The 19251-nt window shown below is 41.0% G+C and overlaps 1 protein-coding gene across 6 annotated transcripts; it reads left to right on the top strand.

Annotated features, from left to right (window-relative positions):
- The first annotated feature begins 390 nt into the window (after nt 1-390).
- On the top strand, nt 391-18113 carry copz2 (COPI coat complex subunit zeta 2). 6 transcript variants are annotated; one of them, XM_055223531.1, is made up of 11 exons: nt 391-518; nt 6038-6106; nt 6607-6691; nt 10647-10738; nt 11770-11825; nt 13354-13431; nt 13616-13667; nt 14603-14688; nt 15765-15803; nt 17039-17071; nt 17601-17671. In XM_055223531.1, the coding sequence occupies exons 1-10, from the start codon at nt 501-503 to the stop codon at nt 17043-17045; spliced, it is 582 nt and encodes a 193-aa protein (XP_055079506.1). In that variant the 5' UTR covers nt 391-500; the 3' UTR covers nt 17046-17071; nt 17601-17671. The 6 variants fall into 6 exon arrangements, 5 of the variants coding, with proteins under 5 accessions (XP_055079506.1, XP_033827495.1, XP_055079505.1 ...); XR_008648767.1 differs by lacking the exon at nt 17039-17071 and having other exon boundaries at nt 14603-14735; nt 17601-17648; XM_033971604.2 differs by lacking the exon at nt 14603-14688 and having other exon boundaries at nt 17601-18113.
- The last annotated feature ends 1138 nt before the right edge of the window (nt 18114-19251 follow it).

Raw genomic sequence — 19251 nt, 5'->3', positions numbered from 1 at the left:
AGATATAAGGCCACATGTTAACATGAAAGAAAGTGCTAGTATTTAATGTTGAAAATCACATTCCATTGTGTAAATAAAGACAAATCAAGTCTATTCGTTAGTATCAAAATCGAGTTTGAAATTTTAGTATCGTGACAACACTGGTCTGGACATATCAAGAGGAGCCAAGGGAAGCCCACCTGTTTTCTTGCTTGAAGTTGGGGAGGTGCGGCACAGGGGATCCCTGCAGTTGCAGGAGCATTGGAGAATATTAAAGATAACAGGGGACAACAGTGTTACCTCACATGTCTATGCAATGACTCTCTTCAAAACCAGTCGCCTCTTCCAAAGCGCTTTTATTTAGAAAGGTTTCTGCGGATGTCTCTTTCGCTCTGGCTCCCGTAACTTTATAGACACGTCGACGTCAGCGCGCCCCCAGCGGCTCCAGAGAGAAAAAAGGTCCGTGCTCTCGCTGTGACAGCTCAGAGCTGTCCACGTCAACACACCGAGCGGCCGCAGCCATGGACTCCACGTCTCCGGTGAGCTCTCTTGTGCACCGGCCTCGAAACAGCCGCGGCGCACGATTCCACGCGCATTATTTGATAACACTGTCATTTTACGTACTGGGCTCTTCACACCTCGGCAGTTTTGACGGGAGTTGGTGTTAGCGTGGTGTTAATCCGCTTACTTTTACATTGGAGCTGATTCCGTGGGCAGCTGGTATGGGAAGACAGTAGCGATGAACAAACGTATCTCATTTAGTTAAAAACAAATAATGTTATTTCCAGTTTTACGCATTCGAGGACGTGCTGGCGATGTCTTTTTACGCACAGGCCCGAGCACAAATTGTTACGCGCGTAGCTTGTGTCAAAGAACTACTTTTTACATCCAAAACGCAATTGATTGTCCACTTTACACTAGGAGCAGAAGAATTAACTCGTTGACGATGCACTGGTTGGATCTACAGCTGTTACCACGCACGCACGGCCACGCGCAACAGCACAGAATAGCCACTCTGAAAAGACGAATCTGGAAAACTAACTCAGGATTTGACCAAAGACACAGCCGAGGCTAAAGCATTCGTAAGGATTTGGGCAGGTGCCAGTGCGTAAATGGTACTTGGGTAAGTTTTACGCGCTCGGAATGGGCAACATATGGAAGCGTGGTTGACGTGTAGAGCGGAGTAGGTGCCACGTCCACCGTTCTCTGCCCGCTTGCTTGCAATGCGCGCAGTCTGCTCAGTTCTCTCCCACTTGGTTTCAACTATTCATAACTTGCTCGTATTAATACCCGCTTCTCATCCTTGTTCATTGTATTATTTTAGCATCGTATTTGGAGAATAGCACGAATTTTGACAGCTGTTATTTACGACTTAAGGAAAGAAGGTAGAATGACAAAGCAGTGGAGAAAGTCGGCAAAACGTTGGAAAGGTTTAAGGGTGTTTGTGCACGGAGTCAACAATGTAAAGTAAATATGCACGTAGTGTAGGTATTTAGTTCAAAGGCGTCGCGTTAGAAAAGAGAAAGAGTAAACGTGAGGGCACCAGCAGAGGAGGAGGGGGGTCTTAATGGGCAGAGGTTTTTTTCTCTAGAATCGAAAGGGTTAAAGAGCGACACGTTTAAGAGGCACTGCGCAGCTTAACCTCAATATTCCACAGTATGGCAATAAAAGTATCTATCTTCATGGAAACAAGCAGGTGACGCTGACAGGACGAGTTACAGGTCAGATCAGTGGAGAGGAGAGGCAACCCTGCACAATAAGAATGAATGAATGAGTGAGTGTATGTAAATTTAAGATGGATTAGTTTAATGAACATTTTATGCAAAGCAATCACATCTTCATGGAGACTAGCACATGGTGTACCCTCCTTCAGAAAAGTTGCATAGTGCATCTTTAAATGATACACTTTTATAACCTCAAATAATGTATGGAGAATGTATAGCAAATGTATAGTTTTACAGAGGGAAAGCTTGGGTTGGTTGTCTAATGCCTCCTCTGGCGAAAGTTAAGAATGCAGAATTTCTCAAGTCAAATTAGCAGCATGGTGATTGTTAATTTTATGCAAACAGATAGATGGAAATATTCAGATTATGGTTGCTGTAAGTATTGAAGCTAATCAGATACTAATCTATATTATAACTAGTATCAAAAGTAGATACTCATTTAAGCAGGTTTTGAAATTAAACAAGTCACATTCACAGGAGAGAAATGAACCTTTCCTGAATATCTTTAGAATGATCTTGAGCAGAATCAGAACAAGTATAAGACACATAGACTAGTATACACCCATGGAACACTATGTTGAAAACTACATTCTGTTGTCTAAATTTTATTATAATCGTGGTAACAGAATTGGTATCGAGTGTCGAGTCTATTCCTTCGTATTGAAATCATGTTATGTTACACTAATACAAATTTACATTACGAGGACAAAAACATGGAAATATTATACCAAAAGCTTACCAAATGTACCCAATTTGTGAAACGGGGAGCTGCCATTTGAATTTAGCTGGTAATGCAACTACAGTGACTGAGGGTGGCGTGAAATTCCACCCTCATTAATTCCGTTGTGTCCTTGGGCAAGACATTTCACCTACTTTGTGTGCGTGATAGTTTCAGTGTGAATATCTGTTTGGTGGTTAAAGGAGGAGGGGCACAGAAGGTGCAAAATGGCTGCCAAGTCTTTGTCAATCTGCCCCAAGGCAACTGCAGAAGAGTGAATGCAAACTGAACTGGTATGGTGAAAATAATAACTCAAATAACTCTGTGGAAAACCACTGATATATTAGAACCAAGTATTTATTGAGCATATTCATCTTGCCTACTGAAGTGTTTTTGTTGAGCTGGATGCCCTGGATTGAGTTTTGCTTGAATTTAGTGTTGTCAGGGCTAAGGAATAGACCCAATACTCTATGCAGATACCAATACTTCAATGACAATAAAAACATTTTAAAAAATCATACACACACATCATCATTGTACTTTTTTCTATTCCCATGTGACCTTACGTCTGTATAATCCCTCAGTTGACCAGGTAGGTTCCATAGTGGTCCATAGTCGTATACTAGTCTCTGTGTCTTACACTTGCTCTGATGCAGCTCAAGCTCATTCTAAAGTTATTCAGGTAAGGTTCATTTCTGTCCTGTGAATATGACTTTTTAGTATCGATACCCACTCAAATGAGCATCTAGTTTTCAATACTAGTTTTAGCATCAATTACTATGAGATTTTCCATACTTTTGACAACCCTACTAGAAAATTTCCTAACGGCAATTTTCAGTGATTATAGAAATACATGATTTCAGTCCGAAAACTAAAATCTGGTAAATACAAAAATGCATGACAGTTCTTTTTCCAGATACCAGACATAAATTGCCGGCCCACACACACATTCTGCACAGACATTTAACATATTTTCCAACACTTTTGTTTTATTGTGTGTGCGTCCGTCTGTGTGTGCGTCCGTCTGTGTGTGTGTCCGTCTGTGTGTGTGTCCGTCTGTGTGTGTGTCCGTCTGTGTGTGTGTCCGTCTGTGTGTGTGTCCGTCTGTGTGTGTGTCCATCTGTGTGTGTGTCTGTCTGTGTGTGTATCAGTATAATTTGCATATAGGGTGTGACGTTTGTACTTGCAATACTTTAACTGGACAAAAAATACAGTTTAGAGCAGTGTATAGAGTATACTAAAATTTCAAACTCTATTTTGATACTAAAGATTCACTCAATACTGTGTTTGATACCCAAATGATCATTTTAAAAGGTCTTTTTAGACAATATTGTAATCTTCAACACAAGATAATAGTAGTATTTGTTCATTATACCACATGGTCTTGCACTAGTTTTGGTTAAAATCAAGATTAAACTGTTCAGGAAAGGTAAAATTTTATATAGTTATGTGATTTATTTATTTTTATTTTTTTTCCAGTATCAATACTTGTTTAAATGATTATCTGGTTTAATATCAATTAGTTTCTGATTTTCAATACTTTTGACAACCCTAGTTTAAAGTTAAAATTATACATATTTTTATTTGTTCATCTTCGGAATATCCAGAAGATTTATTTTATTTATCTTTAATTTAGTGTTGCATGGTTTTCAAATTACATTTTTAAACCAACATTATACATAACAGACTTGATTCCAGTTGCTTCTTCCTAAAGTTATGTCCTTGGTTTATGTCCTGGTTCTGTCCTCGCCTGGTCCAAGTCATAGCTGCCTTCACATTTGTCCCAGTTTGGTCCTGGTTGGAGCCTAGTTGAGTCCTGAAGTAGACTTGGTCTCAGTTTTGAGTGGTGAGTCCTGATCCTGATTTCGGTCTTGGTCTAAGTTCTGTGATACACTCTGACTGTGAGTCTAAGCAAGTCAGTGCATAACAGAACTTTGGCCCGGACTGGCCCTCATCTCTGGTCTGGATCTTGGCTGAGTCTTGGTTGAGGTCTGGTCTCTGGTTTGGGCCCTGGTCTGGACCCTGGTCTAATCCCTAATCTAGTGTTTGGCTTTGACTCTGCATGGTCTGGACTCTGGTCTCTGGTCTCGCCTAAATGCTGAGTCAGAGTGGATCCCAGTGAGACGGAGAGCCTGGTTTAGATTTCAGCCCTGGGTCACTCAGAACCGGTCAGACCCGTTGGAGCTGAGAGTGTGGGGCCCCTGGTGTGTGAAGGTCCTGGAGCCAGGGGCCCTTCACAGTGTGAGATATGAGAGGGCTTTGGCAGTTACTGTGAATATTTTTGCCGACAGCATAACACAAAAAGGCTGAACAGTTTTGAAAGATCCACAGTGCAACCCAGCGAAGACAAGTTAGACTTTTGGAGAGAGAACACAACTGTCTCTCCCATATTTAATGCAATAAAAGTTTGGAAGTAACCCAAGTATCAGCTTCAAAGTATTACCAATCATCATTGCATGTTCTATGATTTTACCCATGACTGTACTAAAGAACACATATGATGCATTCTTGTGGCGTTATTTCCCTTTTAAACATGCCTGTGGTCATCTTGGGATTATTTTACACTTAAAATAATAAAATATACTTTTACAAACCTCACCTGAGGCATTTTGGCATTGGAGTTCTCTCTGCTGTCAGCAACAGCAATGACCAATCAGAAAGTAAACAAGATGATTTATGGGTTTTAAAACAGTACAGGAGAAGTTCAGATTTTTATCTGCGATGCAACTAAACAGGCAAAATGTAACGATTTTGGATTTGGTGGATTAATGAAACATACAACTACAACGTTTTGACAAGGGGACAATTGTATAATATGGTCAAAAAAGAAAATTTTGCATCATGTGTTCTTTAAAAGAATAAGGCACTGCAGCATAATCTCAAAAGAGCACAATGTGAAATCAAACTGTGTTTGGGAGATATTGACCCACAGTTCAGATTTTGTGGCCATCCATTGTGTTCCATTTTTACATCATAAATGCATTCTTTGTTCAAATCCTCATAGAGTTTACGAAATAACTTTTTAATAGACCAACTCACGCTGTGGCTGTGGCACACGCTCAGCCCACAGACTGTCCACTTTCACTGCCACATGCACTGAAGAAGAGGCCATGTTGTAGACCTGGGGCTTGGTTTTATTACACGTACATTTTGTACGTGGAGAGGAGCTAACTGAGGTGGCTTGAGCATCTGTTCCAGATGTCTCCTGGACGCCTCCCCAGGGAGGTGTTCCAAGCACGTCCCGCCGGGAGGAGGCCCCAGGGAAGACCCAGGACACGCTGGAGGGGCTATGTCTCTCGGCTGGCCTGGGAATGCCTTGGGGTCCCACCGAAGGAGCTGGAGGACATGTCTGGGGTGAGGGAAATCTGGGGGTCCCTGCTTACACTGCTGCCCCCGCTACCCGACCGTGCATAAGCGGAGGGAAATAGATGGATGGACATTTTGTTATAGTGATATGTTTGAAGTTTGGAGTTGTTGCTGTAATCTGAATTTAACTAAATCAAAAGTTTTGACTCCACTGAGAATTGTCCCTCTCCACATCACATTAATGCTAAGCACAGGCTCTGTTCAGACTTTGTCTTTATTAGAGTTTGAACTAAAGTATGTATTGTTGCAGGAACCCTCTCTGTACACTGTGAAGGCTGTCTTCATCCTGGACAACGATGGAACAAGACTCTTATCCAAGGTACTGTCTCTAACTACAGAGAGAGGGAGGGAGGGAGAGAGACAGGAGGAAGGGAAAGATGGAGGGGAGAGAGAGAAGAGAGAGGAGAGGAGCGGGAAGGTGGTGAAGAGAGAGATGAAGAGAGACGGGGAGAGGGGAAGGATAGAGAGGATATATTGAGGAAGGAGAGATGAGAGAGACGAAAGGGGGTGAAGGAGAGTGGAAGAGAGGGGGAAAGAGGCGGGTGTCAAAGGAGAGTGAGGGGATATGAATGAGATGGGAGAGAGGAAGAAAATAGTTAAGAGACAGCAGGGGAGAGAGAGAGAGAGACAGGAGGGAGGGAGGAAGAGTGGAGAAAGAAAAGCAGTGATTATCATCATTATTATTATTTTTATTGACAGAAATAAAAATCTCATCTAATAATTAACTTTGCACGAATACAACACACATCTCCATTTGTGTGTGTGTGTACCATACTACTTCAGGATGCAATTATTTGAACCGCCATCTTGTTTTTTCAGTACTATGACCCGGAGCTGTACCCAACTATGAAGGAACAGAAAAACTTTGAGAGGAACGTTTTCAACAAGACGCACAAAGCCGACAGTAGGTGGTTCACACAGGGCTCACATGTCAGTCCACTCCAAGTGCACTTCGGATTACCACTCACCCTCCAGCACGCACCCTATACACTGCACTATCACCAGCAAGAGCATTTAGGCACTGCATTTTGTCATTTTTTCGGAGTAGGGGTCTTATTATGATCAAGTTATTACACAAAATTTACGCCTCATTTAGACCGGCTTTGTCACGTCAGACCTACATCTGACTTTTAAAGCATTCCAGTTTGCACTATGTGCGTCAGGGATTATTAGTCTTGCACTAGTATAAAACAGCATGTTTAACTAAATGATAAACTGTGTGCAAACTGAACACAACCACATATGTCTACTTGTGTTGTAGAAACTCAGAAATATACAGACGCGCCTCAGCTGGGTGTGAGCTCTCCTCTAATCCTCTCTTTTCTGCGTATCCTCCATTCTTCTGTCCTCTCCTCCGCTCATCCTCCACTCCTCTGCACTCTCTACTGCTCTCTCTACTGCTCATCCTCCACTCTTCTGCCCTCTCCTCTGCTCATCCTCCACTCCTCTGCCCTCATCCTCCGCTTCTGTATTCTCAGTTCTTCTTTGTAAATCCACAAAGTGAGTGTGCTTTCTCCTTTAGCATTCAACAAGTGCTTCATAGTAACAAAGTGAGAGTAAAGTAAAGCCGTACACTGGCAGATGCAGTCTGCACTGTCCTTTACATCCCACTGCTTTAATCTACCCAAGAAATCCTGAAAAACCCACAAAATACGCAAGCAAAACTGAAATCAACCTAGAAATAAAGTTTTGTCCAGCTAAGTTGAGCAGTGTCGATACACTAAAATGCCATTGTAAACAGGCTAAGTTCCTGTGTTTATCTTCTGTGTGGCTATAAATAGTTGGTACAAAATCATTCATACCTCTGTGGCATCCATCAAAAATAGACTTTGCTTATTTTTCCCTCAGAGCCACAGATGATGAGACGTCACGCAGTGGTGACTTTACCACATCTAATTGTTATAGCAGACACACGGGTCTCGGACTGCAGACCTGACGGAGTTGATGGAAATAAGCCTCGTTACAATGTTGTTACTTCCTCAACAACATAGGGGACCTGGAGATGTGTTTTATTTCATTCACACATGTTTGAATAGCCCTGAGTCTGTCTACACCCCCCAAACTCAAAATGCTCTGTTCCACCTTATGATGTCATGAAGCGATAGTTTTTAAGTTTTTGTTCAGTAGATTGGCAATTCCAGGACTGAAATTATCCAAATGATTCTAGTAAAAGTGAAAATATAGTTTAAAAACACAGGGAGTGATTAGTGGTTGGAGAGGCACAGATGAGATGTCACATGTCCATTATTCAGCCCCAGGGCAGATATGGCTGCGGGAGGTTGACAAAAGTATGACAGAATGATCTATAGTTCCATGAAAAGCTTAAACTTGTCAAACTTAAAAAAAATGCCTCTTAGCTCCTCGCCCCCTCTCCTTCATCACTACCTACTTGGCTCCTATTCTGTCTCCTTGTCTCTCCTCCTAGCCCCTTGTTTTCTTTTGTGGCTCCTCTTTTCCTAGCTCCTCGTCTCCTCCTCTCCTAGCTCCTCGTCTCCTCCTCTCCTAGCTCCTTGTCTCCTCCTCTCCTAGCTCCTCGTCTCCTCCTCTCCTAGCTCCTTGTCTCCTCCTCACCTAGCTCCTCGTCTCCTCTTCACCTAGCTCCTCGTCTCCTCCTCACCTAGCTCCTCGTCTCCTCTTCACCTAGCTCCTCGTCTCCTCCTCACCTAGCTCCTCGTCTTCTCCTCTCCTAGCTCCTCGTCTCCTCCTCTCCTAGCTCCTCGTCTCCTCTTCTCCTAGCTCCTCGTCTCCTCCTCTCCTAGCTCCTCATCTCCTCCTGTCCTAGCTCCTCGTCTCCTCTTCTCCTAGCTCCTCGTCTCCTCTTCTCCTAGCTCCTCGTCTCCTCTTCTCCTAGCTCCTCGTCTCCTCTTCTCCTAGCTCCTCGTCTCCTCCTCTCCTAGCTCCTCGTCTCCTCTTCTCCTAGCTCCTCGTCTCCTCTTCTCCTAGCTCCTCGTCTCCTCTTCTCCTAGCTCCTCGTCTCCTCTTCTCCTAGCTCCTCGTCTCCTCTTCTCCTAGCTCCTCGTCTCCTCCTCTCCTAGCTCCTCGTCTCCTCCTCGTCTCCTCGTCTCCTAGCTCCTCGTCTCCTCCTCTCCTAGCTCCTCGTCTCCTCCTCTCCTAGCTCCTCGTCTCCTCCTCTCCTAGCTCCTCGTCTCCTCTTCTCCTAGCTCCTCGTCTCCTCCTCTCCTAGCTCCTCGTCTCCTCCTCTCCTAGCTCCTCGTCTCCTCCTCTCCTAGCTCCTCGTTTCTTCTCCTAACTCCTTGTCTCCTAACACTTCACCTCCTCTCCTGGCTCCTCATCTCTTCATCTCCTCGTCTCCTCCCCTCCTACCTCCTCATCTCCTCCCCTACTTCCTTGTCTCCTCTCCTTTCCTTGTCTCCTGTCCTAGCTGCTCGTCTCCCATCCTTTCTCCTCCTTTCCTAGCTCCTCGTCTCCTCTCTTCCCTCCTTGTCTCCTCTCCTTTCCCCATGCCTCCTCCTTTCTCCTCCTCTCTTGGCCCCTCCTCTCCTCTCCTTTCTCCTCAGCTCCCCTTCTTTCCTCTGCTTCCCTAGCTCCTTGTCTCCTCTCCTTCCTCCTTGTCTCTTTTATCTCCCCTTCTCCTATCTCCTCCTCTCCTTTTCCTCGTCTCCTCCCCGAGCTCCTTCTCTCATCTCCCCTCCCTTCTCCTCCTCTCCTAGCTCCTCGTCTCCTCTCCTCTGTCACTTTATCCCTCCCTACCCATCCTTCCTTTGTCCGCACACACATTCTATCCCAGGCTCCTAATCTCGTGTCCTACCTGATCTCACCTTTCCTTTGTGTTCCCTAACCAGTGGTAACCATAGTCTCATTGTGGTACTGACTTTTTGACAGGAAATACTATGATACACAATGAGACACAATGAGGCTAACAGCAGGATAGCTTACAGAAGTCAAATTGGACCAGATTAGGTTAGTTTTGCTTTTACTCTGGTGAGAAATCAGTTAATTTTGAGTGTCCTACATCATTAGCAAAGGGGGAGGGTGCAGTTCTAGTTACATTAAAATTTTAAAGCAAAACTATTAACCATTTTGTCTGTTATGTTACTGCTAGAATTAACTTGGGTTTCTTATCATTGAATATAAAAACAAAGCGGGGTCTGGAGGACTAAAGGGGAGAGTGAGGGGCGGGGTCTGGAGGACTAAAGGGGAGAGTGAGGGGCGGGGTCTGGAGGACTAAAGGGCAGAGTGAGGGGCGGGGTCTAGGAGCACTAAATAATGCTACTAAAACACCATGTACACAGTTAAGTTAGTTCAACTTTAAGTTCAAACATTTTTTGAATGTAATTAGCTTTGTGGTGACCGTAGAACAAAAATGTAAATAAAACTGTCCATGTGAAATAGGGTTGGGCAATATGACAAAAAATGAATGAAAGTAATAAAAATGGCTTCTAATATACATTTCCTCAATTTAAAGCAATAGTATGTAACTTTATAGTAAAGAAATAAAAGCATGTTTGTTTGTTTTTTTCATATTGGTTGTTTTTATTGGGTTGTAAAAACCTGGAAAAACATGCACCCGTAGTTCGAGTGGGCTTGCATCTTCGCAGACCTGACTCTTATTTGACCTGGAGGCCTACGTACTGCTTGTTTCCATTGAAATGTTGTTCCTTTGGCTCTTCCACTCTATTTCATAAAAGACCTATCTCCATGGAGAATGTTATGAAGTATGTTTTTGACTTTCTATTTTCATGGAATCATACAGGAGACCTCCAGAAAGTTGCATACTGTAGCTTTAAACAGTACAGATATTTAATCCATGTAATTTCACACCAAAAGATTGTTACTATTGTTACTCGTTTCATCACATTTTCGCCCCAGTGTTCTGACAGCTCCCCTGTGTGTTGCAGATGAGATTGCCTTCCTGGAGGGTATGACCATCGTGTACAAGAGCAGCATCGACCTGTTCTTCTATGTGGTGGGCAGTGCGCAGGAGAACGAGGTACAGACGCTAAAGCCACAGTGCGGAACATGCCCACTGCACATACTAAAGCCACAGTACGGGACATGCACATACTAAAGCTACAGTACAGGACATGCACAAACTAAAGCCACATACTAAAGCCACAGTACGGGACATGCACATACTAAAGCCACAGTACGGGACATGCACATACTAAAGCCACAGTACGGGACATGCACATACTAAAGCCACAGTACGGGACGTGCACATACTAAAGCTACAGTACAGGACATGCACAAACTAAGCCACATACTAAAGCCACAGTACGGGACATGCACATACTAAAGCCACAGTGCGGAACATGCTCACTGCACATACTAAAGCCACAGTACGGGACATGCACACACTAAAGCCACAGTACGGGACATGCACATACTAAAGCCACAGTACGGGACATGCACATACTAAAGCCACAGTACGGGACATACACATACTAAAGCCACAGTACGGGACATACACACACTAAAGCCACAGTGCGGAACATGCCCACTGCACATACTAAAGCCACAGTACGGGACATGCACATACTAAAGCCACAGTACGGGACATGCACATACTAAAGCCACAGTAGGGGACATGCACATACTAAAGCCACAGTAGGGGACATGCACATACTAAAGCCACAGTATGGGACATACACATACTAAAGCCACAGTACGGGACATGCACATACTAAAGCCACAGTACGGGACATACACACACTAAAGCCACAGTACGGGACATATGCATACTAAAACCACAGTGCGGAACATGCTCACTGCACATACTAAAGCCACAGTACGGGACATGCACACACTAAAGCCACAGTACGGGACATGCACATACTAAAGCCACAGTACGGGACATACACATACTAAAGCCACAGTACGGGACATACACATACTAAAGCCACAGTACGGGACATACACACACTAAAGCCACAGTACAGAACATGCACACTGCACATACTAAAGCCACAGTTCGGAACATTTGACAGAATAATAATGACTGACTTGTGTTTTCTCTTGTAGCTGATGCTGATGTCGGTGCTTAACTGTCTGTTCGACTCCCTCAGCCAGATCCTCAGGTTTGTTCAGTCATATTTAGTGTTGTAAAATATCCACATCTACACGTTTGCTCTGTTTATTACATCATCAAACCCAAGACGTCTCAAACCTACTGGAGTAAAAATGCACTGTACTTTCTTAAGAGTAGGTCCATTCCCTCTCTAAAAAGCATTTACACGAGCATAGATTACAATAAAATCCATACTCAGAGTTCATATATGGCAAACTGTGTCGTGCTTATATTGTCCCAAGACCCTTATTTACCAAGATGAAGGTGGACGTTTCCCTTGACAACAATATGCAGTGGAAATGAAATGCAGCTCGTTAATGGTAAACGTATCCAAATCCTCTTAGCAGTACTTGTTCAGATACTACAAAACACATAGTATATTCTCAGTGCCACATAGGATTACTGGCTTCCACGTGTACGAGCTCCATTATCAGGCCCAAGGTGGCGGATGCGGTCTCCATGGTAACGGATGTGGAGGGAGCCACAGAGATGGATGATAGCATGGATTTAAAGTTTCATTGTGGGATATGCAAATGACAGGATCCTAATATGGAGTTTGAATATAAATATGAAAAAGAGGTTATGGGTCTGTGGAGTGGTACAATAGCTGCAATATCTGCAGTCTGGATATGCAAACTGCCGCAGTACCTGATTTTGTAATTTTAAAAACATCAAAACCAGAACTAGTTCATTTTAAAAAGTTTGCAGCTGTCCAAAGTTATTCCTCACTTACCTCATGCATTCTGAGCATCTTATTCACCACAGTGAGTTTTGAACTGATTTTCACTACTTCCAGAGGCCAGAGTAGAGTTTTGCTGTGATGGTAAAGCAAACAACAACAACTACTAGCATGCTAACAGTGCTCTACCTGATCCTCGGACTATTAAAGTATTTATAATTAGATATATATTGTACAAGCAGCTCTTCAGGTCAAAATAAGTCTGCTCTGTACTGTCTATATATACTGGGGCAAGACATTTTGCTTAAACACGTAGGGGGAAAAATCATGTTCACGGAGTTCAAATTTTTAATCTCCATGGAGACAAACAGGCAACAGCACAAATTACGTGTCACATCTGTGGAGAGGCTCACACTCACAGTAATTGAATAAATGCAAGATGGATCCATTTAATCTCATACTGTGGAACACTGTTGGCAAGTAATAACATCTCCATGGACACAAGCAGGTAGCGAACTCCCCACCATAAAAGTTCCATGATGCACATTTAAAATCTATAAAAATCTGAAAAAAATATTAAATATGGTGCAACAATTTTTTTTTATCTGTACACTGGATTATTTGCTTTTAATAGTTTTTTTTTCTTTATTGATTAATTTATTAAATGATGTATTAATCATCCTTACAATCTGGAGCTGTAGACATCTATACAGTAAATACAGTTAATGTGCTACAGTAAACAACGGTTTGTTTAGTAATGATAAATTGATAAATTACTATTTGTAAAACAGGGAAGGGTAATGGTAAATTACAGACAGTGTATTTTGAGAAATTCAGTCGATTGTTAAATGTTGTTTAGGAAAAACGTGGAGCGGCGTTGTCTGCTGGACAACATGGAGGGCGTGTTTCTGGTGGTGGACGAGATCATCGACGGAGGGTGAGAGGGATTTGACAGATTTGTCTTTTGTTTGCTAAGTTAAACACTACAAAAATGTAAATGAACAAAACGAGGCTAAATCAGACTTTTTTCTACAGTTTAAGTCTGAATCATTTCAGTGTTCTTGTGTTGCACATAAGTGAATTGATGAGTTGTACTTGTTGCTGTGTTTTGTGATTTTCAGAGTGATTCTGGAATGTGATCCACAGCAGGTTCTACAGAAGGTCAACTACAGAGTAAGACTTTCACTAACTACAAGTGTCTGTCCATCTATGTGGATGTGTCATTATTTTTAAGACGTTTGTCTACTGCATGGCCATCTGCAACAAAAGAACTCTGATCGGGGGTAAATCCTGAGTCGTAGCTAGAAAGGGGGGATCAAAGATCAAATTTAAGAATGTCGTACAACCAAAGACGAGCTGCCACTCATTAAGTCTATGTGATATTTGGGAGTGTTGGTGCAGAGTGAGTCCTCCTCACTGCGTCTGCGATCAGTCTTTGTAATAAGCACAAGCTCTCATCAGAAGAGCTCCGCTGTGAGTGGGAACATCACCCCCAATTTAATTTCATTTTGCACAAATGTGAAAACACCACTAGCATGTAGAACAGCCTCGGCTAAATAATTAGTCATTTGTAATTGGAGAGACGTTACTACACGGAGCCCAGAACCTGATATTTGCAGACAAACGTGGTCGTCGTCACTACTGATCGTGATCTTTCAGCACATAGCTTGGATTGTGTCTAACGCCCTTTGCTGGCAGCAGTAGGGAATGTAGCATGTTGAAAACGCAAAAACCAGCAAAGCTAATTTTAGTGACATGATGCTACATGTTGACACTTCAGTGGTGAAGGCAAATGACCAGAATGAGACAGTTGGAGGAGTGTGGACTTTAAAAACACACTGGAGCACTGGTCATTCTTTCCCATCTGCCCTCACATTTCCCATGTGCTCTTACCTGCTTCCTCTATTTCTCTCCATTTCTTTCTCTTCCCTCAATATCTCCTCTCTCTCCTCCACTCTTTTCACCCACCTCCCCTCTTTTCTACCTCTGTTAACCCTTTTTCTACTCTGTCTCTCCCCCTCCGTCTCTCTTACTCTACTCTCTCCCTCCCCTTGTCACGGTTCCTTCCCCTCTCTCTTCCTCTCTTCTCTCCCTCTCTCATCTGTCAGCAAGTGACGGAGTCGGGCTATGGCTTCGTGCTGTTTGACTACATCACCGGCAGTGTGGAGGGGCAGAGCGAGAGGAGCCAGCTGCTGTAGGGGGCCCGGGGGGACACAGAGACACAAGGGGGACAGAGACAGGGTGAAGGACGCGGGGGGGACACAGGAGGGTACAGATAACGCATGTGCATGAGGACTAATCCAGGACAGTACTAAAGAGTGGACCTGCAGTGATTCTGAGCTGGGAGTTGTACTGTAGTAAACTTAGTCAAATTTATTTTTTTTAATTTTTTTTTTATGTTGATTGGGATTATTTTAGATGTATTAAAGGGGCTGTACCTGATTTTGTTTTCATGTAATAAAGTAACATGTTTCCCCATGTTGTACAGATAGATTGTATAAGTCCAGTATGTGCTGTCTGCATCTAATTAAAAATAGTGTTATTGTCTGAGAATTAGGAAGTACACTGGTAGCATACTAATACTAAGACTCTGGTGTATGAAAGTTGTGAAAAGCTCCATAATTATGATACTCAAAATGCATACGGTAAGTGAGGAATATCTTTGGACCACTCCAAACCTTTTAAAATTAGTTATATTTTTCACATTTTTAAAACAGTAAAAATCAGGTACAGCACCTTTAAGTTATTGTCAACAACTTGTGCATGTTATTGTGTCCTTGGGCAAGACACTTTAACTCTCTTACCTATATTCGAATGTGGTGTTTAGATGCAAATTGGCAGCTAAACGTGACAAGGAAAGGATTATATGAGAGGGTTGCTGGTTCAAAACCTGCTTGAGTGCTTAGTGTGTTGTCTCTGGGTAAGACTCTTGTGTTACTCAGTCCAGTTACAGCATGTGTGGTAGTTGATGGAAGGGCATCTGGCTTGAAAATCCATCATATCCAACAAATATGAATTAATGACAAATGTAAGCAATTTTTCGACTTTTTCTTTGCATTGACTTGCATTTAACCGACATTCAAAATTGTGAATTGCTATTTGCAGTGCATTGTTAACTTTTTAACGGAAAATTCTCACAATATGTTCTTAAAACCGGTGTGGCATTTAGTGTGACCTGAAGTTTGATGTGCCTTGTCTAATTTATATATGTATGTTTTGCATATCATTTTTGTAATGTGCTTTAATAGTAAGTTCTTTGTTCTTATACAGGCAGACGACAACCCGTTATCAGAACAGAGCGTTACACAGGTACAGTACTCACCTGAATAATAATGTACAATCACAATTTACCACAAGGGGGCAGTAGTAGTTTCCCATAACAATTTTTATTTTTCATTTCTCACTTGACATCTTCTAAGTTTCCTCTAGTATATACTATCACAGAAGTAGACTTGAATTTTGTATTCATTGTACACTGCAATATTTATCTAAAAACACAAAGACAATGTTGATAATGTTTCTGTTATCCACATGGACTTCCTGTTCAAAACTGCAGAGAAGCAGACTTTATCTACACTTTTTTTTTTTTTTTTACTGGGTCATAAATGTAAAATGCGTGGTCTTGTATCAAAGTCTACAAATCTTTTAAAACCCCAATATGTCCAAAGTGGTGTTTTAACAATTTTCAACAATAACAACACGTATATAAAAATCCGTTGCTTCTTAGCTTTTTACGTGGGGCATGGACATGTTTCTATATTTAAACTGTTATAGATCAGTATTGTGTTTTTTTTCAATGAACAGTTATAGTTTTATTCTAAATTCCTCAAAAAAACATAACACGTCTCCTTAAATGTACAATGTGTATTAGGCAAAATTCCCACAGCCTCACGTATGGGAATTGGGAAGCTAATTCTTTCAGTATTTGGATGTTAGCTGTTTATGGGCTACTTGTATAGACCTGTTCACTGCTTAAAGGGGCCTTATTCTGTCAGAGTGGTTATGGCACATAGTTTGAATGCTAATTTACTGCTTATGGTAGAACATACCATTAGCCTTTTTGCTCTTGCCTGCATCTCCAAACTGCTATGCTGTCAGTCTATAATATTAAAGTTCTTTTAGGAGAGAAAAATTGTGATGTTTTTGACATTTTGTGACAAACTTGTAATTTATGCTTTAGAGTCTGGACTAGTATACCGCACTGAACTGAACTTGGATTTTAAAGTTATTTACGAAAAGTTAATTTTTGTCCTGTGAATGTGACTTTTAGTGTTGATACCTGCTCAAATGAGTATCCAGTACAACCCTAGGCATGAATATTTTGAATGCCATTGCATTTTAGATCATCCCTAAAGCATTAACGACTAATAATTTCTTTATCAGTAGACTACTTGATTACTTTGTACTTCTGCTTGATAATATTATTTTGTCTGCTCTCTCAAAACTGTATGTTGTCTGTCCTCTCTTTAACTGTGCTGTGAATGCTTGGATAGTGCATGTCTGTTAACACAACTAACGCTATACTACTCCTGTCTAACCAACAGCACATAACAGAGAAGCTGGCCCTCACCTCCAACGTAAGTTTATGGATATTCTCCGTACGCAGCTATAACAGGGGCTCTTGGCTCTGCTTACAGCTTTAGAAACTGCAGCACTTCTGATCACAACATACTTTATGGCCAACCAAAGGTGTTATCAGGATTTAACTTTTTTTAAATAGTGTCGTCATCCACGTGGTAATTTTGTCACGCTGTCATACTTACATTTTTTGATTAAACACACTTAGTCATGGCATTGAGTTGGAAATTTTCTCCATACTATGAGAAAGCAAATATATTTTATTCACTTCACTATGTAATTTTATTTAAACTATAAGCTCACGCGCACTCTGTACTAAACATGGCTCACATATGACCCCTGCTGGATAAAGTTTGCCTCTACATGTAAGCCTCTGTTAAACCTTTTTTTTTTTTTTTTTTTTACGTGACACTGCCAAATATTTAAACTGCATATTTTTAGGGAACACGTGTGTCTCAGTCTTTAATATTGAAGACAGACTATTTATTTTTTTAAATCTTTTTTTTTCTTCCTCTTTTTTCCCTCCAGGTTTTGCAGTCAGCCAAGGAGCAGATCAAGTGGTCCATCTTGAAATGATTTTTGCCACGTTTTCTTTTGAGTGTTTTTGTTACGTTACACATGAAGAAATCTTCGTAATTAATAATACTTTTCTGTACATGTATTTATTTATGTGTTTGAAGAATTCTTTGTTACACTTTGCTATAGATACATTTTACCCCAAAGCGTCAAGTGCACTGAAATTGTTCGCAAGAAAAATAATTTATTTTGTGTCAATTATGAAAATGAGTTACAAAATGTAGCATCACATGTTTATCAGAGTAGAAATGAAGTTTTGAATGTTACGAGAGCAGCTTTTGCACTGTTAGCTAGTTAGCATCCTACAAAGACGTAAGCTTTATACGATTTAAAGCCAGTTGTGTTTTTGAATTTTTTCTATAAACGCCAAAGATTAATATTTTGTTTACATTTTGCTGAAATTCTAATCTGGACTTTTAACGGCTGTTTTGTCTAAATATAGCTAAAATAAAGTGATATTTCCACACCTTTCCTCTTTATTGTGAATAATCATAAACCTGGTCTCTCATTGGTTGGTTCATCCCGTTCTGTCCAATCACAGCCGAGTCTTAGCTTATGAATATTAATGAAGGCTCAGGGAGAAGCTCGATGCTGATTGGTTTAGGTAAGTGTACGTCAATGGCAGTCACGTGGCCATGCCTCAGCCAATCGTTCGTTCTATTTGTAGTTTTCGTTAATATGATTGGTTATCTTCACACCGCTCGTGCAAGGCCCAAGAACCATGTGCGTATATAGATTTTTGATACGATAAAAACTAATGAGTAATATTTTATTAAAAAAATAAAAATAAAACATTAATACAGTTACATATGCTGATATAGTTAAATTATTTTTATTTGTGAAATAATTATATCCACAACAATAAGTTTTATAAAAGACCCATTCATTTCCAAATGCATTAAAGGACATATTTTAAAATACATTAAAATTATGAAAGTCTACACGCAATTTTGAATGTATTGGAAATATAGTCAAAATTTGAATATTTAATTCAATTAAAGTATATATATTTATATAGCACACTTAAAACAATTTCAGCTGGCCAAAGTGCTTCACTAAAAAGTCGACAAAAAAAACAAAAACAAAAAAACAACTTAACTAAAAATACAGAGAACACCGTGGGGGAGATGGGTTTTCAATCTCGTCTTAAACTTAAACTACGAACTGAAAATATGATACCTAAAACATGAAACAAATGACATCAATAAATCAAAACCATCTTTCACATGGCCCATCATGATGTATTTGTAGGATTATTTGCAATTGTTTTAAATAAAAATGCAAATCGCTATAAATGCAGGTTTTGATTAATAGCATAAATGCACATGTTTTCTGTTTTCTTGCAAAAAAAAAACAAAACAGTTAACTGTTTGAGACACCTGTTCGTCTCCATAGAGGAAACTACTTTCTAGACCTTCTATCAGAAAACTACATAGTGCACCTTTAAATAATACATTGCACTAGTATGTTCATTTCATAAGATTTAGAGCACCTCAAAGAATATAGCTGTTATAGTTGTACTGCATACTAATAAGTCTAATGTTACTAGAACTACAGCCCTCTGCTGGTAGAAGATGGGAACCGGGAACCTTTGATACAAATA

The sequence above is a fragment of the Periophthalmus magnuspinnatus genome, chromosome 8 (assembly GCF_009829125.3).
Source record: "Periophthalmus magnuspinnatus isolate fPerMag1 chromosome 8, fPerMag1.2.pri, whole genome shotgun sequence".
In the NCBI taxonomy this organism is placed as follows: Eukaryota; Metazoa; Chordata; class Actinopteri; order Gobiiformes; family Gobiidae; genus Periophthalmus; species Periophthalmus magnuspinnatus.
The sequence above is the reverse complement of the archived record's forward strand: the minus strand, read 5'-3'. Positions and strand labels throughout refer to the sequence as shown.

Coding starts and splice junctions, on each gene's coding strand:
- copz2 (XM_055223530.1), top strand. Junction 6,107..6,606: donor GAACAAGACTCTTATCCAAG/GTACTGTCTCTA, acceptor TTGTTTTTTCAG/TACTATGACCCGGAGCTGTA. Junction 11,826..13,353: donor TCCCTCAGCCAGATCCTCAG/GTTTGTTCAGTC, acceptor AATGTTGTTTAG/GAAAAACGTGGAGCGGCGTT.